This window comes from Dromiciops gliroides, chromosome 5 (assembly GCF_019393635.1).
Source record: "Dromiciops gliroides isolate mDroGli1 chromosome 5, mDroGli1.pri, whole genome shotgun sequence".
Taxonomy (NCBI): domain Eukaryota; kingdom Metazoa; phylum Chordata; class Mammalia; order Microbiotheria; family Microbiotheriidae; genus Dromiciops; species Dromiciops gliroides.
The window spans coordinates 237,269,671-237,295,369 of NC_057865.1; the positions used below are offsets into that span (position 1 = coordinate 237,269,671).

General features: G+C 39.3%; 1 protein-coding gene across 1 annotated transcript in view; it reads right to left on the bottom strand.

The window, feature by feature from the left end:
* GRIP1 (glutamate receptor interacting protein 1) overlaps positions 1–25,699 on the bottom strand; it is a 548,438-nt gene that overhangs the window by 139,555 nt on the left and 383,184 nt on the right. Inside the window, exons 8-11 of the mRNA XM_043967674.1 lie at positions 16,267–16,414; positions 14,060–14,229; positions 5,321–5,476; positions 3,918–4,073 (exon numbers count right to left, since the gene is read on the bottom strand). Of these exons, the coding sequence (XP_043823609.1) occupies positions 3,918–4,073; positions 5,321–5,476; positions 14,060–14,229; positions 16,267–16,414 (630 nt within the window). The remainder of the gene's footprint in view (positions 1–3,917; positions 4,074–5,320; positions 5,477–14,059; positions 14,230–16,266; positions 16,415–25,699) is intronic.

Genomic DNA, 25,699 nt, shown 5'->3' on the forward strand with positions numbered 1-25,699 from the left:
CAATATTAACCTATTGACAATATCCATTAAAAATAAATATGGTGATGTACCTTGGTAAAACCATTTTACATGAGTAACTGAATGGCAAAATACCTTCTATTGACTTAGAAAACATCACAAGTAGTATTAAAACAAAGGTAAAGGAAACGGTACTTTATAGGAAAAAAGGATTATAGATTTAGACTTAGAATGAACCTGAAAGGTCATCAAATCCATTTTATAGATCATCAAATCCATTCATTTATAAGATGAAGAAATTGAGGCTAGAGGTTAAGTGACTTTCAGGATAGCAAATGTTTAAAGCAGAATTTGAACTCAGGTCTTCCCAAGTTCAAGTCTAGTACTTATTTTCTTTTTGTCTTTGTTTATCCAGTGCCTTACATATAGTAACACCTCAGCAAACTGGGTTTAAAAAGAGTTAAGAGAGGACAGAGAGTCAATACATTTTTTTTGTTTGTTAATTTCTTTCTACTTTGTTCAAATGCACTATATGTTGTATTGAGGGGTTTTATATTATTTTATTCCATAGTTTATGTATTTTTGTTGATAGTAAATCTAAAGTAAAAAAAAAGTAAAGATATTACATCTAACATTTTCCTGTGGTAAAATGCTAAAATGTATGTTTATCATAATATTGTTCTACTTGACAGGTTAGGCAAAAAAAATGCAGAGTGAGAGAAATTTATATATATATATATATATATGTAATTTGCTTGAATGCTAAATAGTTGATTCAAAGGTATTTAGGAAAAGTTCCAGATTCAAACTGGTACTTGTTTCCGACTTGACAGAGCTCAGTCTCCCTTCTGTTGTCTTATCTCTACTTTGCTGTCATATTAAATGACATCATGCCATTTACAACTGGGGAGAATTCCAAGTGGGTCATCATCAGATTACAGTGGCAACAGTTTTCTTACTCAAGCTAGAAGCAAAGGAAATCACCCCCATCTTCTTTCAGTTTCTTTTTAGGTGATTTCATTCCCTTTTCATTCAATAAATACTTACTATGTACAGAGGCTCTGGGGGAGGATTAAAAAAAAATTTAGATTAAAAATAATCCCTGCCTACCCAGAGCTCCCAGTCCTTAAAGGACATAAGACACAAACATAAATAACTATAATACACAATAATAGATGGTGAGTGCATTAAGGGTCTCAAAAGCAAAATGCTACATGAAATCCAAGGGGGAAAGGCCCTTACAAAGTAGGGAAATCAGGATATAATATTAATTTTAACAATATCTGATACATATAGCACTTTCAGGTTGGCAAGGAGTTTTGCATATGCAATGGAATACAAACACACCCACATGCATGAAGCTACATTGAATGTTGGGGGTGCTACAGCAATACCTTGGTCCCCCTTGATGCCAGGAGGGCAAAGAGTCTGTATCAAAGACAACTGGCTGCTACCCTAGGAACCTTACCTGCTCAGTAAGGTTTAAAGGGAGAGAGAACCTCTGAGATTCTTTTTCTTTTGGTAAGGCAATCGGGGTCAAGTGACTTGCCCATGGTCACTCAGCTAGTAAGTGTCAAGTGTCTGAGTCTGGATTTGAACTCAGGACCTCATGACTCCAGGACTGGTACACTATCCACTGAGCTATCTAGCTGCCCCTAACCTCTGAGATTCTTGCTCCTTTCTTCCTCCCTCTTGAATGTGGGGCTTGAGAGTTGGCTGGCTGGTGCGCGCGCTCTCTCTTTCTCTCTCTCTCTCTCTCTCTCTCTCTCTCTCTCTCTCTCTCTCTCTCTCTCTCTCTCTCTCTCTCTCTCTCTCTTTCTCTCTCTCCCCCTCTCCCCCTCCCTCTCAATTCTTGTCGGTGGAGGGGAGGGCTTCCTCACACCTAAAGAGAATGTAAGTGTATGGCAGCAAGCATATGTACTGCCGAGACACAGATGTTCAAAGTGCAAACCTGAGATGGATATTTCCAGCCTTTAGGGCAACCTTGGGAGTCCTAGAATTGAGTAGCTCTCTGGTCCCTCAAATAAGTACTGGCTCACTTGTGGGAGGTACTCTAGGCATTTACTATAATGCTTCTATGAGTAGAAGAGGACCCCTAAGAAGAGGACGAGCCCAAACTACGCTCTGGTTTGTCAAGGGGTCTGGACCTTGAGCAAATTGTTCAGACGATGCTCATGAAAGTGAAATGACTGTTCATCAATATAAGTGCCTTCAATATTTAGCTTAGGTCTAACCTTCTACAAGAAGCCTTTCCCAGTATTGCCTTAACCCCTTCCCCCAGTGCCTTCTTTGAATTTCATAATTATTTGCTTTTTTGTTTGTTCGTTTTTTGTTTTTGCAGGGCAATGGGGGTTAAGTGACTTGCCCAGAGTCACACAGTCAGTAAGTGTCAAGTGTCTGAGGCCGGATTTGAACTCAGGTCCTCCTGAATCCAGGGCTGGTGCTCTATCTACTACGCCACCTAGCTGCCCCCGAAGTACATAATTATTTGTATGATTCTCTCCATTAGAATGGGAGCCTCCTGAGGGCCAGGACCATGTGTTTGCCTTTCTTTGCATCCCTAATACTTATCACAGCTCCTGGCACATAGTAAGCATTTAACAAATGCTTGCTGACAGATTGATTTAGTCCTCACAATCCTAGAAAACAGGTACCTCAGATATTATCATTGTCTGAGAAGATTAGATTTTAGAGAAGCAAAAGGCCTTACAGTCACACACTAGTTTCAGAGGTGAGAATTGAAGTCAGATCATCCTTACAAATCTGGCAGTCCCTCTACTATAGATTTTAGGGTGACAAGGCAGGGATGACCACAGAAGTTAGCTTGCTCACTCCTGGGCCCTAGGACCAACATTAAATTCCAAATTAATATAATAGATTTGGTAATAATATAAATTAAGTATACAAAGGCAGAGGGGACAATTGGGTGGGCATGACATGAACACAGTTCCATTAATCAGGCCAAGTTTCCTAAAAGTGTAAAGCGGGGGGTGCCATATTTAATCATCTATCTTCTCAGCATGAAGCTCTGAATGAGGAGTTCATTCAAATCACCTCTCCCTCAGCACTACATAAGGAGGTCCAATAAAGACATGACATTTGACTTTAAAGGATGGGTAGGAATTCATCAGGCAATGGTGTGGAAAAAAAATTCTAAGCACAGAGAACAACCTGAGCAAAGGTATGAAGCCAAGAAATCCTAGTGCATATCTGAGAAGTAGAGAACAGTGCAGTCTGGCAAGAGAGTAGACAGAAGACAATATGACATGAAGTTGGATGAGTCAATGGTGGGACAAAAAGGGACATTCACAAGAAATGCACACACTCTTCTCTCTCCCTCATCACCAACTGTCCAAATTACAAACAAGCCCCTCCAAGCCCTGACATATGTTCAGTCTCTTTGAGGCTTAACCATTCCAGTGGTTCCCATTTACAGATAATCATGACAGGTCACCAAAAATGGTCTTTGTGAACCAATGTTCATTTATTTATCCTCAGCTCAGTTAGGTTGGGTACTTAAAAAATACTGTCACATTTCAGAGTAGGAAACCAAAAGAGTAAAGATTTCAAGTCCAAAGGCACACAGAATGGTATAGTAGAACCAAGAAATCAAATCAACATTCTTAATTTCTAAAAAAGACCACGTCTCACCAAAGAAAAGCTTTCCTTTAAATAAATTGAAGGCAAAGCAAACTCAAATGGACCAATACAATTTAGATATAAAATTAAAGGTATCAACCTCATATATGGACCATATAATTTTAGCTACCTATAACACAAACTGGTATCTCTATAATAATTTAGTCCCAAACACAGAAAAGGTTCTCCTATCTTTCTCAGTATCTAAAATATTAATTCCTGCTACTTTTCATCCACTCCTCCCCCCACCATTCCTTCTCCCCCCAACCCCTCAGACAAAGACTTCCAGGCCCAATGCAAAAGATTCCATTTCCACTTACAGGAGCTTTTGAAGTCTTTCTTCTTTAGTCTCCTCCTCATCATTGTCCCACGCGGGCTGGTCGTGTAGACGCCTCGTGGCAACGTCCCTGTGTTTAGGGAATTCAGGCTATACGCACTCATGGAGGTAGGAGAGATGGATGAAGACACCGTAGCTGCTGTGAGAAAGTAGAGACTTGGCATAGAGAATTTTTGGACAAGGTGAGGTGTTGTCCACACCTGCTAGCCAGTAATAAGTCAGAGAAATATACATGGGGCACAGGGATGGGATGTAGGTATCTCACAACAAAGACACAGACCAGGCCTCTAATGATTTAAATGTAAGGCCTAACAAGTGCCTAGGAACTAGTTGGAACCCTGGAGACACAATGAAAAACATAGAAGTACTAACATCTTCTGCATGAGACAAGACACATTAAAACACAACTTCTTCATAACCAAGGCAACTCAGTACATTTAAGACGCCACTTATTTTTACAGGTGATTTGTGACACAAACTTCACAGACCCCTCCTTATGCTCATAGATAATCTGTGTACATTATACTCTGTATACTGCCTGAACGATAATAAATAACCTCGTCACATGAAAGCAAAGCATTCTGAATGTCCATACCTTTTCTTAGCAACCAAGGCTGTCCATTTGGAAAAGAAAAGGGTTTAAGAGATGTCAGAAATAACCTTTCATTGTTAATGAGAAAGCATGACATCCATGAAGACAAAAATGGAATGAGAGGAGAGGTGAGGGAGGAGGAGGAGAGGAGAGAGAGGAGAGAAGAGGAAAGAGGAGAGGAGAGGGAAGAGAGAAAAGGAAAGGAGAGGAGAGGGAAAAGAGGAGGAAAAGAAAGAGAGAGGAAGGGAGAGAAAAGAGGAGAAAGAAGACACAGGAGAGAAGAGAGGAGAAGAGAAAGAGGAGGGGAGGGAAGAGGAGGGGAGAAAAGAGGAGGGGAGGGGGGGAGGGGAGGGGAAGGGAGAGGAGAAGAAAGGAGAGGACAGGAGAGAAAAGAGAGGAGAGGAAAGGAGAGGAGAGGGAAAAGAGGAGGAAAAGAAAGAGAGAGGAAGGGAGAAGAGGAGAGAAAAGAGGATACAAGAGAGGAGAAAGAAGAGGACACAGGAGGGAAGAGAGGAGAGGAGGAGGAGGAGAGGAGAGGAGGGGAAAGGAGAGGAGAGGAGAGGAGAGGAGAGGAGAGGAGAGGAGAGGAGAGGAGAGGAGAGGAGAGGAGAGGAGAGGAGAGGAGAGGAGAGGAGAGGAGAGGAGAGGAGAGGAGAGGAGAGGAGAGGAGAGGAGAGGAGAGGAGAGGAGAGGAGAGGAGAGGAGAGGAGAGGAGAGGAGAGGAGAGGAGAGGAGAGGAGAGGAGAGGAAAAACTTTAAATTAGAAGCCAGGAGGAGAAAGCCTGGAACATTACGAGGGTTTTTCGGAGGAGGTGGTTTCTGGAATTTCCAGGCTGCCATCCTGCAATGGTCAGGGCGGTAGGTGTTATAATGGTGATAGGTGAGCAGCCTGCTGTGGTTGTTGGCCCAGGAATCCCAGGTAAGTTGCCCGTTGCTCCTCTGAACTTTATCTGCCCGCATGAAGGGATGACAGGAAATGGGAGAGGGGAAAGAAAGAGAGGAAGAACCAAAAAAAACAAAAATAGGAAAAGGTAACTGAATTGTTCAAATAAAGAAAAAAAATAAAAATGAAAGCAGTTTGCAAAGGAAAAAGATTTGTTTGGCTTTTCCCTTTTTCTCAGTGGTCAGCAAAGCAGATGATTAACATCTGGGATTGAAACCTTTCATCCTTCCAAGAATAATGCGTGCTTTTCTACAACCCATTTTTCTTCCTTTAAAGATGACTATTGAATCAATTTCTAATCTCCCCCTGTGCTTAGCTGCTGAGATTAAAAACATTTTTTAACTTAAAAGTCAGGCCCATCAAGATATATGACACACTATTAGTAATTAAAGATTTGCAAATCTCCGCCAGTTAACAGCCCTTGTATATTAAGCAAAAGAAAACTAGGAGAGATAAATCACATTCTCTCCTGATTCAAGTAGTTTACGTGCCAGTCACTACAAGTTATTGCTCTGACATTTTAATTTAGCCAGCATCTATCACTGCCATTTGATTATTCCCAGCAATCAACTATTTCTACTAGGATCTTATCTAGGGCTTCTAATAATAAAGAAATCTTGGCCTGTGATGTGATTTTATGTGATTTTGAGCAACTTCCTTTTTTTTCCCTAGAAATGAATATTTGATTACTAGACTTGTATTTCTGTAAGATGCTCGATTCATTTTTGACAATAAGCTATATTTCAGGGGCAAATCTTCTCAATCGTTTTAATGTGATGTTCAGTGGCATTTCATTTCTTTCCCTAAACAGCATACTCTATGTTGTTCATTATTAAGATTTGTTTCCCTACCCAAAGCTTGAGAATACAAACAATCCTGATCTTTGATATACTTATCTGCTATGCTTTTCAAATTGATATTCTCAAAAAGGATGAGATCAAAACAATAAAGATCAACTCATACATCTTTCCACTTCTCCTTACTCTAAGGTCATAAGTTTTTCATTATTAGCAAATATATTTATAAATACTCATTGCTTTGTAACACCCCAGGATGGAAGTTGAACCCTTTCCTTGCTGGAAGGTTCAGTCATTTATGTTGCACCTTAATGAACACATTAGCCTCAGCGCTCGGGAAAGGACTCATTAACTTCAAATTCAGTTTCATCTTCCATCCACTAGCCACACTAGTGCCTTTTTCAGGAGATGAGACAGAGCCGGCCCTTGCTTAAGAGAAATTTCCCCAGTGCAATTTAATATTCAAGGGAGCAAGTCATAAATTTCCCCTGGAGAATAGTATTAACCTATATTTCTTAGAGATGAGAGGCTACTCATCATTCTGGCTTCTGCTACCTTGCTCCTGCTGTTATAATGTTATGAAGCTTAAGGACTAGGAAGAAGAAGGTGAAACAAGAGGGACTCAGAGGCAGTGGTCAGAAAAGCAGAAGGAAAAACAGGAAAAGATGCTATCGTGGGAGCAGAGGAATGAGAGCATATCAAGGAGATAACAGCTGTTGGTGTCAAATGCTGTATAAGGATGAAGGAATTTGGGAGTGGGAAAAAGGTCATGGGATGCGGCATTTGGAGTCACTCACTCAACAAGTATTTTTGTTATCTATCTTCTTGTGCCTAGCACTGTGCTAATCAAAATGGGAATACAAAAGGTATAAAAGACCTGGAGGCTAAGTATGACCATTGTCATCTGGGAGCCAAGACCTGAGCACATGAAATAATTAAAGAATAAGATAGTGTGTCTTTCCACCTGTGATCTTGATCTCATCTCCTCCCTTCTCTTCTAGGACCTTCTTCCATTGACAATTTACATTCATTCTTGCATTTTCAAATTATTCCTTCTCATTAGTCCCTACTACCTGTCCAGAAATATGTTTAGGTCTCCCCCAGCCAAAAAAAAATAAAAGGTTTCTATTGATCTTGTGACATCCCTCCACTTTGCGCCTTCTCTCCCTAACCCCCAGCCAAGCAAATATCCTGTTTCTCTTTCTCCTCCCTGACTCTAGAAAATTGCAAGACTTTTTTGTTTTTGGTCTTTTTTTTGGGGGGGGAGATGATGTTCTTGCTGTGCATCTGTTAAATCTATTTTTATTTTGGGGGGGGGGGCAGGGCAATGAGGGTTAAGTGACTTGCCCAGGGTCATACAGCTAGCAAGTGTCAAGTGTCTGAGGCAAGATTTGAACTCAGGTCCTCCTGAATCCAGGGCCAGTGCTTTATCCACTGCGCCACCTAGCTGCCACTGTTCTCATCTATCAAACTCAATACAGCCCAAACGAAACCCACTCATTCTCTCTCTCCCACTCCCCCACCTCTCATTTTTGTAGATGCCATCACCATTCTTCTGTCAACCTTACTCAAAACAAAGTCCTTTCTGGCTCTTCTCTATTCCTCATTCCCTAACATCTAAAGAATTGTTGAATCCTCTCAGTTCTACCACCAAGATCCTCAAAGGCAGGGGCTTTGTCTTTTAAAAATATTTTTTACTAGGTTCTCTCTCTCTCTCTCTCTCTCTCTCTCTCTCTCTCTCTCTCTCTCTCTCTCTCTCTCTCTCTCTCTCTATATATATATATATATATATATATATATATATATATATAACCTGCTGTATTCAAAGCATGGTACCAGAGGTTGAAAATATAAAATGCAAATTCTGTTATATATATATAATTATAGATACATAAATTATGTATTTTATATATAAACATTTGCATTTTGTACCTTCATTCAAATATCTAGATATATGTATATGTAGATATTTGAACAAAATATATATTTGTGCATACACACACACGCACACACACATATATATATATTTGAATGAAAGTACAAAATGCAAACCTTTTAGCTGAGAACTGTAGTGTCTGTCACAATTTGGTTTAACCCACTTTTCCAGCTTCTATTTCAAACTATCTGGATTCATATTCCAGCTAAAATGGACAATTAGACCAGGTGTGGTGGTTGTGACTATAGTTCCCAGTGCTGGAGAAGCTGAGGCCAATGTTTGGCAATGCTGAGCTATAATACAACGCAGGCCACTTGGGCGTCCTCACCAAGAGAGGCACCAATTTGGTGAGTCCCCTAGCATGGAGGGCCACCGTCTTTTCTAAGGAGGCCAAGGTAGGAAAACTGAAGCAGGTTAAAAGCTTCTCTGTTGATCAGTATTGGGATTGCACACATGAGTGGCTATTGTATTTCCAGCCTAGGCAAGAGAGAGAGAATGAGCCTCAAAACAAACAAAAAATGGATAAGCATTTCTCATCTTGTCTTATCTTTTCTTCCTCCTGGAATTTTAATATGATATTTGTATGCCTAGAAAAGATGCTTTCCCCATCTCCAACTATTGAAATATTCTATTTCTTTAAGGTCTTGGTCACTTTTTTTTTTCTGGTGAGGCAATTGGGGTTGACTTGCCCAGAGTCACACAGCTAGTAAGTGTTAAGTGTCTGAGGCCAGATTTGAACTCAGGTCCTCCTGCCTCCAGGGCCAGTGCTCTATCCACTGCGCCACCTAGCTGCCCCTTGGTCACATTTTTTCCTTTTCTATGAAGCCTAACAGTTATATATAGCATCCTTCCCCACCCCACTACCCACTAAAGTGATGTGTTCCTTAGACCTTTCATGCCTCTTTTCAGTTTGACTACTCCTATGTATTTATTATATTCTGACTTGTTTTGCAGTTCTTTGTGTACCTGTCTTAATTCCATTAGATTGTCAAGCTCTTTGAAGGAAGAATCCGTATCATTTTTTTTCACCTTTGTATCCTCCACACTGATCATAACCTTGCACACAATAAGCCTTTAATGAATGTTTGCTGAATTGACTTGATGGTGTCAAGTGGTATAGTCTGGATAGCAAGTATAAAAGGAATTCAGATAAAAATGTAGGTCCTTGTCAGCTTTGGGATTTTGTGTGCTATATCACCATCTCTATTAAAACATAAGAGTTGGATAAATCCAAAGCTAAAGGATGATGGACAGGCCTGTTAAAATCACAAGATACAAAAGTTCACTTAGGGTCTCCCTGCTTTTTCCCAATCTGCATCAAATAGTGTACTAAGCAAAAGTCAGGTGCCCTAGGCCCTGATCCCACGGTTGAGTATATATTTATCTGCAGAGTATTACAATATATGTACCCCACTGGGTGCCGATAGACCTTCCTTCCCTGGTCTGATAGCCAGCCCGCAGGTTTCCTGCTTGGGACCAGTCTTTATCCAGTGGATCTTTTCCTTCCTACAGCCTCTGCAATCTACATGTTTCAACAAAACAACAAAATAGAATCCCCCCCCTTCCCCCCCAAGTTAGGTGACTAGGCTCATAGAGCTGAAAAAGGATATCAGAAGACATCTGTGGAGGCCCACAATTTTACAGATGAGCCACCTGAGGCCCATGGAGGTCGAGAGACTCGTTCGAGATCATGCAGGTCACAGGCGCTAAAGTCAGGATTTTAAACTAGGTTCTCTGCTCTTTTCAATGCTAACTCTTATTCCCTGTGGCTTTGTGAGTCTGCCAAAGTAAAATACGGACAGTGCACTATCTCCTCCCATCCAAGTAAGTCAAAGAAATGCTATAGAGATGCTCCATGCGATGATGATACCGTGGAAGGGACCTAGGCATGTGTGTGATAGGAAATACATGAAAGCAAATGAAGCTGTTGGCTTGATGTAAAATTGTTACTCAGGGCACTTTGAGGATCTTTTTTTTTTTTAGGGCAATAGGGGTTAAGTGACTTGCCCAGGGTCACACAGCTAGTAAGTGTCAAGTGTCTGAGGCCAGATTTGAACTCAGGTCCTCCTGAATCCAGGGCCAGTGCCTTATCCACTTCGCCACCTAGCCGCCCCATGCGCCACCTAGCTGCCCCGAGGATCTTTTAAAAATGGGCTGGGTGGCATTAGAGTACGTTCATATTTTGGAAGAAATGTAAAAAGATTTTTATAATGTAAATAAGCTGGGGAAATAGAATTCACTTTATAGAAAGTAGTTTTCCAAACAACTTAACAGTATAGATACATTTTCTCCAATTGAGGGACACCTGTATACTACATTTGGAAGATGATAAGTAAAATACTTTCCGAAGGGAAAGTGGGAAATAGGATCAGAGTTATAATCTCAGATTTCTAACTTGAACCAGTTTAATCCATTTCCTCTGTATTTTGTTGTTCTTGAGTCACTTTTCAATTATTTATGGCCCCATTTGGGGTTTTCTTGGCAAAGATAGTGGGGCGATTTGCCATTTCCTTTTCCAGCTCATTTTACAAATGAGAAAACTGAGGAAAACAGGGTGAAGTGATTTGCCCAGGGTCAAACAGCTAGTAAATTTCTAGGCTTGATTTGAACTCATGTCGTCCTGACTCCAGGCCCAGTGCTCTGTTCACTGAGTGACCTAGCTGCCAAATTCCCTCTACATAAACGGTATCAGATACGAGAAGCAGTGCGAGGTACTGGAAAGAATACTGGTCTTAAGGTCAAAAGTCCTAAGATCAAGACTTGACACCAGCTCTTACCAGATGTGCAACCTTAAGTAAGTCATTTTCTATGAGTCAGTTTCCTTTTGTTTTACACTGAGATAATAATACCAAGACAACCTCCCTCATGGGGTACTATAAAGAAAGCACTATGTAAATTACATAACACTACATAAATGTGAATTATTATTATGCCAACTGTATGCTGAAGAAATATGAAGGTTTTCTCCTAGTACATGCAGTTTAGAGAGTAAAATCAGCCACTTGAACTGAGTTGCTGGATAAATAATTTTATTCCTTTGTCAATATGTTGGGAAATTGCTTAGAGCAAACTTTTTATTATTGGTGTGTGGGGAAAATAAAAAGAAAGAAGAATAAATTGGCTTAAGAAAGTAAAAAAACAATTTAGAAATTGATTTGGGAGTCATTAATGGAGGAATTTAGATAATATTACATTTCTATGGCAAAACAGGATTTCTAGAAAAAATACACCTTCCTCTTGTTGGAGAGGTGGGGAGCTATGACTATATAATCATTCAAATGCTTAAGTGCTTTTTTTTGTTACAAAGGAAGACTCATTAGATAGGGGAGGCCAAGAGGAATATATTCAGAAATTAATGTAATAGAAAAACAAAAGTCATTAGTAAAACTTAAAAACAAAACTCAGCATCACTCAAGATACATATTCTGTTGCTTCACTTACACTTCCCCCAACCCCTGCCAAGTCAATGAAGACTTCATAGTATTGTGAAAAATCCTTATACATTAGTCTTTCCCTTCAGTTTTTGTGTCAGAAAATACTAATATGACCTGTATGAATGTCCCATGATTTGGAATATACTGTAGTTCCTTATTATTTCTATTCAAATATTTTAAAGGATGATATATATATATACACATATATATATATATATATATATATATATATATATATAAACTGGATGATTCCCCTGCACAGCACACTTTCAATGTGCAAAATTAAAAATCTGATAAGAATGATGGGGTACTGTGGATTTCATTAGCTTCAGGGCTGTCTGAGCTCTATTTAATTAAAAAGGTTGTATCCAGCTGATTTGTTCAGTGTGGAATTATCTACCCCACCCCCATCCCCCACCCCCATGCTACTTCTCAAACTGTGGAGAAAAAGTCCAGACTGCTTTTGGAGGTGTAAGGCATGCAATACAAATGAGTTCTCTACACCCAAGAAGGCAATCCCAGAGAAATTTGCTATCTTCCTACATGTACAGAAACATATTAATCCTCTTTGAGATATAATGATCAGCACCAAAGGAGGTCTGTGGGCTTGTGGAATATAAGAAAAATAAGCAGCCTTAGCTTTAAATCATGGCTTAAGTTTTATTTTTTGTTTTTTAGTTCTGAAATAGGGGAAATTTTGAAAACAAAACTACAGGAATTTCCTTGGTTGCCTTTTTTGGGGCATGAAGCTCTTATTCTTGGGGCATCTTGTGATTAAAGATGCTCAGCTGGACCTCATTTAAAAATAATAGGGGGGGACGGCTGGGTGACACAGTGGATAGAGCGCCGGCCCTGGATTCAGGAGTGCCTGGGTTCAGATCCGGCCTCAGAAACTTGATACATACTGGCTGTGTGACCCTGGCCAAGTCACTTAGCCCCCATTGCCCAGCAAAAAAAAAAAAAATAGGCACATCTGTGTTCTTTGAAAGCCATAATCTCTGAGCTTCTATTTTATTCTTGATATCTGAATACTTTGTGGCTCTTCACTGAGTCATACTATAGAGGCAACATGGTGGATTGAATATGGAGAGTTGGCCATGAAGCCAAGAAGACCTGAATTCCAGTTCTTCCTCTTACATACACCATCTTCGACCATGGACAAGTCATCTGACTTCTCAGGGCTCTAGGCAACTCTTGAAGCCCATTGGTTGTTGAGAAAGAGCCAACCTGCGTTTGATAACTTGGAGCTATTGATATCAATGAAATCAGAGGTGCCCTACTAGTATACTTTGCAGTTCTTGATTCCACCAGAACACATTGCTGGTAAACTGTTCACTATCACACAATAGAATGCCCAACCTGGGAAGGGAGTTTTTCTATCATTCTGAGAAGAAAAGATTTCAGAGATGAGACCAGCCCTGACAAAGACCTCTCTTCTTCCTTGGCTCTGTATTAGGGTTTTTTTGTTGTTGTTGTTGTTGTTGTTGTTTTGTGTGGGGCAATGGGGGTTAAGTGACTTGCCCAAGGTCACACAGCTAGTAAGTGTCAAGTGTCTGAGGCTGGATTTGAACTCAGGTACTCCTGAATTCAGGACCGATGCTTTATCCATTGTGCCACCTAGCTGTCCCTCTTCCTCGGCTCTGAATATCTGAGAGCACACTAGTTATGCTTTTGAAACACAAAGAAATGGAACATTCCACAAGGAATGAAGACTAATTCCATGACTTCTTTGTAGCAGGAACATTTTGATGATACCTTTAAGGCATCTAGGTGGCGCAGTGGAAAGAGCACTGGCCTTGGATTCAGGAGTACCTAAGTTCAAATCAGGCCTCAGACCCTTGACACGTATTAGCTGTGTGACCCTGGGCAAGTCACTTAACCCCAACTGCCTCACAAAAAACAAAGAAAAAACAAAAAAGAATTATGAAGGAACACGGGAATCCACTATAGTACTGTCAAAAAAACACACATTCAGGTTTGCCTTTTACAGCTTCATTGTTCTATATTTAGGGAGGAAATCCAGCATTAAAAATGCTAACTACCTCCCTTCCACCTGCTCCAATGGCATCAGAGACTTTGTTTTACATTTAGCAAGACTTTAATAAATTCTCTAAAAAACTATTTCATGCCTCAATTGTGTCAATTTCTATGAGGATATATATTCAAGCAAACCACTTAAAACAACTTGAAAAGAGTGACTTGCAAGATGGAGGATAATCAATCACCAATCATTTACTAAGCTCCTACTATGTGCCAGGCAATGGGCTAGGTGCTGGGAAAATAAACATGTTAACCTATAATACTGAAAAGGATGGAGACAGATTCCACCTTTGCTCCATTCCAATTTCTTATTCTCCTGGACAAAGCAGTAACTGTGCAGAGAGAATAAGAGATAAAAGATTTATCCATATGGATTCTCTTACCGTGGTCAGGTCCCTTCAGTGCAACTCGAGTCTGGTGATAGGGAAGGATCTCGAGTTTGACCTGGTCTGTAGTATTGGCAAGGAATTGTGTTGCTTCTGCCATTGTGCAATATTCCATGCTAGTTCCATCGATGGAAAGAATATGATCTCCAACATGCAATGCACCACATCTACAGAAAGGAAAAAATACTCAATCTGATCGCGTATAGCCTGTTTAGAATGTTCCTTCATATCGCTCATGAAAATTACAAGTGATCTTTATTATTTTTTTAAAAAGAAAGGAAAAGTTCAAGTGTAATAGGCATCATCCAAAGTCAAATTTTAAGCTTTTTAGTACAAACCTTATATACCAATAGAGACACAAAGTTTTGGGAAAAAGTGGAAAAATTCAGGAAAACAGTGTATTTTTCCTATTCTTTCCCAATTTTTATGATGTTAAAAAGAAGTAGGGGGGCAGCTAGATAGCACAGTGGATAAAGCACCGGCCCTGGATTCAGGAGTACCTGAGTTCAAATTCGGCCTCGGACACTTGACACTTACTAGGTGTGTGACCCTGGGCAAGTCACTTAACCCCCACTACCCCACAAAAAAAAAAAAAGAAGTAGGAAATAAGTTTCCCCCCCTGTCCTTCCCCCTGAATTTTTCCAGTTTTTCTTCCCTTAGACTTTCATATATCTATATAGTACACGGTCAGTATACACTATCCCAAGACAATACTCAAGGAATTGGAATGAGGTAGCTGACTACTAACACATGTGTGAATGACAATAGAATGAGAACAACCTGGGGAAAATGTTAGGTAAGACCCCTCTCACACAAGCACACAGTTCACCTTTTCTTTTTGGTTTTGCTATTCCAAATTTAAATATCTATTAGAACAGAAACTATAAGTGATGATGGAGATTTTGCAAGATTCCAACAAGCTGTGAAAGCAGGGCTGTCACGGGGACTCCAGGGGAGGCTTGAAGGAACAAGGGGAAGGGGGCTAGCTGCTACATCTTGCTGCACTCAAGAAACTGGGCTACATGAGAAATGCAAACACAGCAGTTAGCATCCCGACATACCAGTCAAGTGGACAGTTCCTTTAACTGGTTTTCCACTGTGGAATGGGAAAAAAAAACCCAACCAACCAAACAAACAAAAACCAGAGGGAGAAAATTACCGCATACTGCACCATTGAACTGAACAGCACCCCCGGATCAATGGCTGTTAAAGGCTTTAATGTAGGGTATGACCATAGTGGAGCTGTAGACTGACCACCACAGTGGGTTGCTGCTCATAGCCCTGCTGAGAGAGGTAATACTGAGAAGAATTGGGATATAGGGAGAAAAGAGCTGGGAAAATGCAGGAGAGCCTCGCTCCTAAAGCATATTTTAAAATAAAACTTTAAAAAGTATTCCACAGCTTTAGTAGCCTAGCTCTCAGGGGGAAAAAGTGCTTTGAAACATCATTTCCATCTGTAAATATAATTTCATTTCCATGTTTTGGCCACTCCAAATGGAGGAAATGAAGTCTTTCTTATCAGGAACTGTAAAAATTATTTTGTAGGTGGGAAACTAGTCTTTCCTCCCCTATCAACCTCAGCAACATTCTAAAATATTAATTAGAAGGGGAAAAAAACCTAAGTTTAAGGAGTTTCATTTTTATTGTGTTGTAGGAATGAGAAATGCACCTTAAAGGGACACTTCAAGGTTGTAAAAGCTTAAGATTAACACACCATGACAGCTGTTTCACAGTGCAGGGCTTGTCTTTAAGGATTCCAGCCAGGTAGTCAATTTTTTTTTTTGTTTAAGGAAAATAATAAGATTTCATGGATATAGGGTTTAACTCCTTTGGATACTTCACTGCATGCTATATCACAAAGAGCTGCTTGACTTCTCTATGGTAATAATAGAAGGTTTATGTGGCAATGCATGGTATGAGAGTTTTCTTTCTTTCTTTCTTTCTTTTTTTAAAGACTTTTTTGTTAACTGCACCAATGGCCAAATCAAACATCTGGAGAGAATCCTTAAATTGACTTACAACATGGGGCAATTGGTAGGCTAGGTAAATTTTAAGGCCCAACAACAGTGTCTTCTCTCTTTAAATAAATCTCGTAGAAGATGACAAGGAAACTTTATTTTTAGTTGTGTTTTTGTTTGTTTGTTTGCTTTACTTTGCTATTTGTCATGCAGTTTGGAAGGTAAAGCAAGTTAATGGGCGCTCACCTGTCGGCAATACTTGCAGATTTGATTTTATCAATGATGATGACCTGCTTGTTACAGCACATTGAGGTACTCAGTGCAACACCAAGGCTGGAACCAGGGGTTTTGGCAACTTCAACAAGCAGTGGCCCAGAGGCTGTTGCCACTGAATCTGTTGGAAATTTAATTAAAAGTGAAAAAAAAAGAGGTCAGTATAATATCAGCATTGATAATAATTCAATTGTACAGAACCATAGGCACAGAATGTATCAACGGGTTAAGCAGTGATGTCTCTGTGTCATACTGTTAGTGACAGATACATCTTTCACAACATATTCTTGTGCTTTCCCAATTTCCTTGGGTGCATGTGGAATCTTGTCATGTACAGGTGGGCCCAGTGGTTACAGACTCCTGACCTCATTCTACTTTTGAACTCCTCTATTCCTTGATTTTATATCTAGCTGAAACCTACCTCCATGTAACTCCTACTCATGATTCACTGTTCTAGTATCTGGAGCCAAAATGTCTAGTATCTCTCGAATGTGATAGTCCTTCAAATACTTGAAGGCAGATATGATTATTTTCTTCATTTATCTCATGGAAGAGGCATTATATCACATTAGCACCACTGGTAGACGCAACAACACAAATAGTTTTGTTTAACTATTTCTTGATTATTAATAGTAACATCCAATCCAACCACTCACTAAGCGAGTTACAATGTTATGGTCCAATGATACAAAGATAAAAGACAAGATCAGCCCCTGCTCAGAAGGAGCTTACATCCTATCACCAAAAAATAATATGTTAACAGGTAAGTACATACAAGATCACTTGAAAATAGAGAAAGCATTAAACACTAGAGGGATTAGAAAAGGATTCCTGTAGGTAGCTAGACAACATGGTAGATAGAGCACTAGACCTGGAATCAGGAAGATCTGAGTTCAATATGGCCTTAGACACTTAATAACCACTTAATAACATTGGGAAAGTCAATTAGCCTCTGTCTCCCTCAGTTTCCGCATCTGTAAAATAGTGTAATTATAGCACCTACCTCCCAGAGTTGTTGTGAGGATAAAATGAAACAATTCATATGAAACACTTTTCAAACTTTAAAGCACTATTTATAATGATGCTATGATTATTGTCAATAATATTTTATTGATAATAATTATCATCGACAATAATAATGGCTATTATTAACATCATAGGAGGTAAAAGATAAACTGACCCTTGAAGAAAACTAGAGATTCTAAGAGGTGGAGGCAGGGAGGGAATGAAATTGCCAAAGGTATGTGCCATTACCATGGAGGATTACAGCAGAGATTCTAGAGGATTTCTCTACAGTAGCTGAAGTTGTCCAGACAGTGCCCATTTTCACATGACACAGTGCTGATTGCACTAAGGTCAAGAGCACCGTGAAACTTTCAAGATTCAGAATTACTCAAAAGACTTCAGCTTAACAATCCACGAAGGAAAAATCCAAGTGAATGAAGAATGCCTATTGTTCAGACTTTAATATGCAGTTTAATGGACAGTCCATAAATCTGATTCATCGGTACTTATATCTTTGAAAGAAACAGCAGAATAGAGATGAACTCTATCCAGGCAATAGAGAACCATCTCTCAGATCTCTTGCATCTGGGAAATTATACAGCATTTTCAATTTCCAAACTTTCCCCTGAAACCAAGAACCATCTTTTTAACTTCGATATGCTATTTTATTACAGCAAAACATGGAATACCAGAATCTCCAAAGAATAAAAACCATAGTTCTTCAAAAGGACAAGGAACACATAGGTGGTGGGCATAAACAGACTACTGGATATTACAAATGATAACTTGAACACAGAAGGTGCTATAAAAGTTATCATCCAAGATATGATCAGAAAAGAAGATTGAATTGGTAACATGGAAAGGAGGAGGGATAAGAGGTGTACAGCCTTTATGCTGCACTGGTACCCAAGGGATGCTAATCCAAGGCAGATGCTCCAAGAATGGAGAAGTTATGGGAAGAAATGAAAATAACCACACAGGATGAAAAGGCATGGATAGGTTATCATCTTTGCTATTTGATAGACCAACCTCCATCAAGAAAACCACATAGTTGAAGAATAATTATGTCTTCCATGTTTAGCAGAAACAGTTCCAGTAGATATCTAGACAGGCAAAGTCCCTTAACATGACCATATCGTGCCAATGTGCCAGGTTTATCATCTACTTCTAGAATTCATCATTTATTTCCTTCTCCTGGGTGGGCTATGCCTTTTAGCTGTCCCCCATGGCTAGGGTACTCTCCTCTCCACCTCTCTCACCTCTTTTTCCTGACTTCCTTCAAAAATCAGCTCAAATTTCATCTTCTGGGGGTCTTTCCCAGTTCTCCCCATTGCTACTACTTTCCCTCCGAGATTATCTTCCATTGTCACTGTATCTATCTTCTATGTACAAAATTGTTTGTATGTTGTCTTGCCTGATTAGAATGTAAGCTCCTTGAAGGCAGGGAATGCCAGGTTTTTTTTTGCCTCTGAACCCTCAGCCTTTAGCAGAGAACCTAGCACACAGTCAATGTGTTATAAAGAGTTGTTGACTGGACTGACTTCTCCAACGTACCAATTTTTCCTTCTGGAGAAATTTGTCCACACAAAGTTGACAAACCTGTTATCAGGCAGCTAGGTGGTACAGTGGTTAGAGAGCTAGATTCAGAAGTCAGGAATATCTAAGTTAAAATCCTGCCTCAGACCAGACACTAACTGTGTGATTCTAGGCAAGACACTGAACTGCTTTCAGCCTCAGTTTCCTCATTTAAGCACTTACCTCAAACTGTTGTGAGGATCCAATGAGATTGTATGTGTATGTGTATATGCATATGTATACACACACGTGTATGGACACACAGATATGTTTAAACACATATGTATATAAATATATGTACATATGAAATAATATATGGTATATGCATAAAGTTCTATGTAAACCTTAAAACAATATATTAACGTTAGTTATTATTATTAGTGTAACCACGGAGAACGATTATAAAAAAGGTACAGTGGAGGAGGGGGAAGAATAGAAGATGTGTAATTCATGAAAGACAATATCTAAGAGAGGCAACAATAAAACCTATAGCCCCAGGTAGCTACAGTATATACAATGCACAAAATATAGGTATTTATTAACAGGGACAATTACAAGTCCTAAGTCAAGGGAACATGAACTGGAAAGACTTCAAGAGATAGTCAAAGATAGAAGGGTCTGGAATCCTATGGTCGATAGGGTTACAAAGAATCAGACATGACAACAACTGAACAACAACAAAGTCAAGATAGAAAACTTGATTTTATAGGTTATTACTGACACAATGTCATGGGACTCATGACCATAATTTGGTATTAGAAAGTGATGCTTTGTTGAAAAGGAGAAAAAATGGCCCTTGGCTAACATGAATAAGATACACTCAAGGAAATCCAGCAATCGGGGAGAAATACTAGAGAGAATTTCTGAATAAGGATCAGAGGAGTCAGAAATAAAATGCAATATTGTTGTAGGGGTATGCTTTACACCCTAGCTTCTTAAACTGTGGGTCACGAACCCATATGGGGTCCTGTAAACTGAATGTGTGGGGGGGGGAGGCAGCTAGGTGGCACAGTGGATAGAGCCCCAACCTTGGATTCAGGAGTACCTGAGTTCAAATCTGGTCTCAGACACTTGACACTTACTAGCTATGTGACCCTGGGCAAGTCACTTAACCCCAATTGCCTCACCAAAAAACCCCAAAACCTGAATGTGGGGGGTCATTAAAAATGTAGCAACAGTAAAAGGTTATATATATCTAGTTTATATACCTATATACCTGGGGTCACGTAAAAATTTCTCAGGCAAAAAGGGGGTGCAACTGGAAAAAGTTTAAGAAGCCCTGCTCTATACCACCTGGACAGAGGGAAGAATTAAATAATAAATGTTAATTGGACTGGATTGGAAGCAAAACTTGTTGGGAAAGTTTTAAGAGGATCAGGTGCAAGACTCTTGGGTTCTATGATAGTCTATTGTTTATAAAGACATTTTCAATATTGTTGTATGAGCCTCTGACCTAAAGGAAAAATTAATTAGTGCATGGAACCATTATTTGAATAAAAAATGGAGAAATGGCTTTTCAATAGCCTAAAGAAATACTTTTAGGATGTTTTTTTGGGGGGTGGGGCAATGAGGGTCAAATGACTTCCCCAGGGTCACACAGCTAGTGAGTGTCAAGTGTCTGAGGTCAGATTTGAACTTGGGTCTTCCTGAATCCAGGGCCGGTACTTTATCCACTGCGCCACCTAGTTGCCCCCTCTTGCACTGGCTTTTAAGAAGACACTAAATGTCCTTAGCGACTAAAGGAAGAAGGCATTTTTCAAGTCTCAAAAGCTTTTGTGCCAGCCTCTCTGTTACGGCGCCAAGACTATTTTTGTAGAGACTGATGTGTTAGAGGAAGTCAATGGGGGCTAGTATTTATGCAAAAAAGACCCAAACTCAGAAAGTGTACAGTTGTTTGGCCCCTGCTCTTTGTGCCAAATAATACCCATGGACACAAACTACAAAGTAAAGGATAAAGAATTACTTACAATTAAGGCCAACAATCAACATCATTTGGAAAGTACTTTACACCTGGTGACAGTTTTCACCAATCATAAAAAGTCAGAGTGTTCATCAGGGCTTACTCAGATGCATGATTCCAACAACAAAGAAAAGTCAATTGGATAGCCCCAAATGCTACTGCATGTAAGTCACAAAAATCCTTATGAAAAGAAGCAATATAGAAGTGCTCCCGCATAGTATTATTGTGCTATAGGAAATGACAAGCAGGATGATTTCAGAAAGGCCTGGAAAGACATACATGAACTGATATATAGCAAAGTGAACAGAACCAGGAGAACGTTGTGCACAGTGACAGCAATATTGTTCAATGAAAAACTGTGAATGACTTTGCTATTCTCAGCAATACAATGAACCAAGACAATCCCAAAGGATTAGTGATGAAGCAAACTATCCACCTCCAAAGAAAGAACTGATATTGATTTAACACAGACTGAAGCAGGCTATTTTTAACTTTCTTTCATTTTTTTTCTTTTATTAGAGTCTTCTTATACAAAATGGCTAATATGGAAATATTTTAAATAATTGCACATGTATAAGCTATATCTGATTTCTTACTGCCTCAGGGAGGGGAGAGGGAATTTGGAACTCAAAACTTTAAATAAAAATGTTTATTAAGAAAAAAGAGATGAGATGAGCAGAACCAGAAGAACATTATACACAGTATCATCAACATTATGTGTTGATCAACTGTGATAGATTAGATTCTTCTCACCAATACAACAGTACAAGAAAGTTCCAAAGGACTCATGATGGAAAAGGCTCTCCAAATCCAGGAAAAAAAAAAGAACTGTGGAATATGGATGCTGATTGAACCATACTATTTCTTTTGGTTTTGGTGCTGTTGCTTTTCTTTTTTGAGGGTTTTCTTTTTTTGCTCTGATTCTTCTCTTATAAAAGACTAATGCAGAAATAGGTTTAATGTTATTATATATATATATAATGTATATCAGATTACCTGCTGTCTAGGGGAGGGGGGAAGAAAAATTTCAAATTGGAAATCTTATATAAACAAATGTTGAAAACTATCTCTACATGTAACTGGAAAGTAATAAAATATTTTTATCAGAAAAAAAAAGAAAAAAGAGAGGGGGCAGCTTGGTGGTACAGTGGATAAAGCACTGGTCCTGGATTCAGGAGGACCTGAGTTCAAATCTGGCCTCAGACACTTGATACTTACTAGCTGTGTGACCCTGGGCAAGTCCTTAATCCTCATTGCCCCACAAAAAATAAAATAAATAAATAAATCTTAAAAAAAAAAAGAAAAGATAAAGAAAAAAAAGAGAAATGCTCTAGTATTTTCTTAAGATGTCTAGCAAGACACATAGGAAAACCAAAGTGATATAGCTGGGGGATATACATTAAAGATGGCAGGAGAAAAGAAATAGACATTCCAGCATGAGAAAAAAACAAACAGAAGAAAGAAAAATCAGAAAGAAATCAAGTTCACAGTCCCTGACAGAGGATTAATTCATCATGTTGAAGTAAAGCATGGGTGTGAAAAATGAATCATACAGACATAAATTATTCATGGTTAAAGAGGTTTCAGTCATTAAGATATTTACATCAACAGTGAAGCTCTTATGCACCGTGGTGATTTATGGGCTACTATAATTATGTAAGATACACTGATGACTGTTTGCATAGAAAACACTCTAGATTTTTTCATTTTGTTAATCAATTTTCCTTCTGAACAGTGCATTTCAATCAGAGGACAAGGCTTGATTAAACTCCACCTAAGGCAGCACAATAATTTTTTGCAAGTTAATACTAATGTGGCCTGGTTAACAAATCTTTTAGTTAAATAGGATGAGGAGTGGGGTGCTTGTCAGATTATCCATTAGCAAAAAGTGCTATTATTCTCAACTTGGCACTCAAATAGTGATACTAAACCTTTTCATCAACTTTCCCAGGAACACAGTATTTTTGAAGGATGCAGAAACAGACTATTGCTTGTCTAAGGATAATTTTGGCCAAGTATATGAAATAACCAGCACTATATTAATGTGAATTATTCATATAGGGGGCAGCTAGGTGGCGCAGTGGATAAAGCACTGGTCCTGGATTCAGGAGGACCTGAGTTCAAATACGAACTCAGACACTTAACTAGCTCTGTGACCCTGGGCAAGTCACTTAACTCTCATTGCCCTAAAAAAATAAAAGAAAAGAAAAAGAAAGAAAGAAAGAAAGAAAAGAAAAAGAATTATTCATATAAAACTATGATAGTTCTATTATAATGCCTAATCAAGGTCAGAAGTGACTGTGGGTCCTTAAAGCCTCAGCCTATGGCATGTAAACTTTGGACAGATGTCAAAGCCTGACTTGCTTTGATTTAGGGGCTCAGTGACTATTTATCAATAGAGGGAAAGTCTAGATAAAGTTCAGTCAGTCAATCAGTCTGCAAGCATTTATTAAGCACATACTACTTGCAGGGACTATGCTAAGTGCTGAGATTGCAAAAAAAGAGCAAAACCCAGTTTCTACCCGCAAGAGACATGTATTCTAATGAAGAAAACAAAATTCAAATAACTAGATATGCACACAACATATACAGAGTAGATAGAAGTTCACAGAGCCCTGTTGCTATGCTGGCTGCAAAATGATGCTTTCTCAGTCACAAGAATTCATTATTTTTTTAAAATCATAAAAGTATTTTATGATTTTCCAGTTACATATAAAGATAGTTTTCAACATTTGTCTTCATAAAATTTTTGGTTCCAAATTTTTCTCCCTCCCTCCCTTCCCTCCCCTCCCTCTCCATGCCCAAGATAGAAAGCAATCTCATATAGATTATATATGTCCAATCACATTAAACATATTTCTGTATTAGTCATATTCATGGGAACTCTTTAAAAAGACAATTTGCTAAATCTAAAGATAGATGTATTTTGCCTCAGTAGTTGGAATGTCCCCATAGATGAAAAAACAGATTCTTTAAATAGTAACATTCCATGGTTATGATTATCCATATATATGTGTGTATATACATATACATAAACCCATATATTCAGATAAACAGGCAGACCAATTGATAAGGTAGCCAGAAAGAAATATAAGGTAGGTAAGTAGATAGATGGATAGATAGAAAGATTAGATAGATAAGTAGCTTGAGATAAGCTAGATAAGGTGGATATGTAGAAAAGTAGATAGGAAGACATATAAGGACAGCTAGGTGGCACAACTGATAGAGCACTGGGTCTGGAATCAGGAAGACTCATCTTTCTGAGTTCAAATCCAGCCTCAGAGACTTAGTAGCTGTGTGACCCCAGGCAAGTCACTTAGCTCTGTTTGCCTCAGGTTCCTCATCTATAAAATGGGCTGGAGAAGGAAATGGCAAATCACTCCAGTATCTTTACCAAGAAAACCCCAAATGGGGTCACAGAGTTGGACATGACTTAAAAATCACTGAACAAAAAGATACATAGTCTAGGAGCTCAACCCATGGGGGTGCAGGAATCCAGGACTTTAGTGCAATTGTTGCAGTCAGTCCAACAGTGAGGCCCTAAAAAATCAGGGTTCTGGGACGCCAGTCCAATGGAAGCTAGCAGACATTCCAGCCTCGGATGCGAACTTGGTGAGGCCAACACTATGTAGGAATTGAGCTGAGTTGTAAGCCTATTCTCTCCATTGCTCCACAGAGACTGACTAAGGTGGTATGAAGGGGGAGTATGCCCCCGAGTTATTGGGGGAAATATTTGTTTGTTTGTTTGTTCATTCTATATCTTTGAAGTAAATACTGATGTTAAGTGGTGAAATGCACGTGGGATACAACCAGTGAGTTCCTAAAAATCAAGAGAACATAGCCAGTGGGGGCTTGAGCTGATGGCAGAGAAGAAAGATTCCCCCAAGTCCCTTCAGAGTAATAGAACCAGAGTAACTGAGGGGGTAAAATATAACGGATCTGGCCCTGAAGGAGTGGAGACAGTCAACTACATTACATTAGCTTCATAAAGTCTCTTCTACAGATGGCCTTCTCTCTATTTACACTGCCATCACCCTGGTACAAGTCCTCACCATCCCCATCCCCATCCCTATCACCATCCCCATCCCCATCCCCATCATCACCACCACTATCATAATAGCTAACATTCATATAGCACCTACTATGTGCTGTGCACAGTGCTAAGCTCTTTACAAAGATTATCTCATTTGATCCTCACAATAACTTTGTGAGGTAGGTGCTATTATTTCTTCCATTTTACAGATAGGAAAACTGAATTGAATGGAGGTTTTGTGACTTTCCCAGGATCATACAGTAATTGTCCGGGATGCATTTGAACTGAGGTCTTTCTGACTTTGGACTCAACACGATATCCACTGAGTCACTTAGCTGCCCCTCATTGCCTGATGGCTAGAATATTTTGACAGCCTTCTGGTTGGGCTTTCTGTCTTAAATCTTTCCCAAGTTAATTTATCCTCCATTCAGCTGTCAAAATGATTTTCCTAAAATGCATGTCTGTCTCTGTCACTCTAGTACTCAATAATAAACCCTAGTGGCTACCTATCCTGCCTACAGGATCAAATATAACATCATACCTTTGACTTTTAAATCTGATCTTCCCTTATCTTTCTTTTTTTTTTCCTTTTTTTTTTTTTTGGTGGGTCAATGAGGGTTAAGTGACTTGCCCAGGGTCACACAGCTAGTAAGTATCAAGTGTCTGAGGCCAGATTTGAACTAAGGTCCTTCTGAAGCCAGGGCTGGTGCTTTATCCACTGCACCACCTAGCTGCCCCTTTCCCTTATCTTTCTAAGGTGCTTATACTTTACCGCTTTCTACCTACTTTTCAATGTAGCAGCATTGGTCTTCCTTAAACAAAGTTATTCGCTC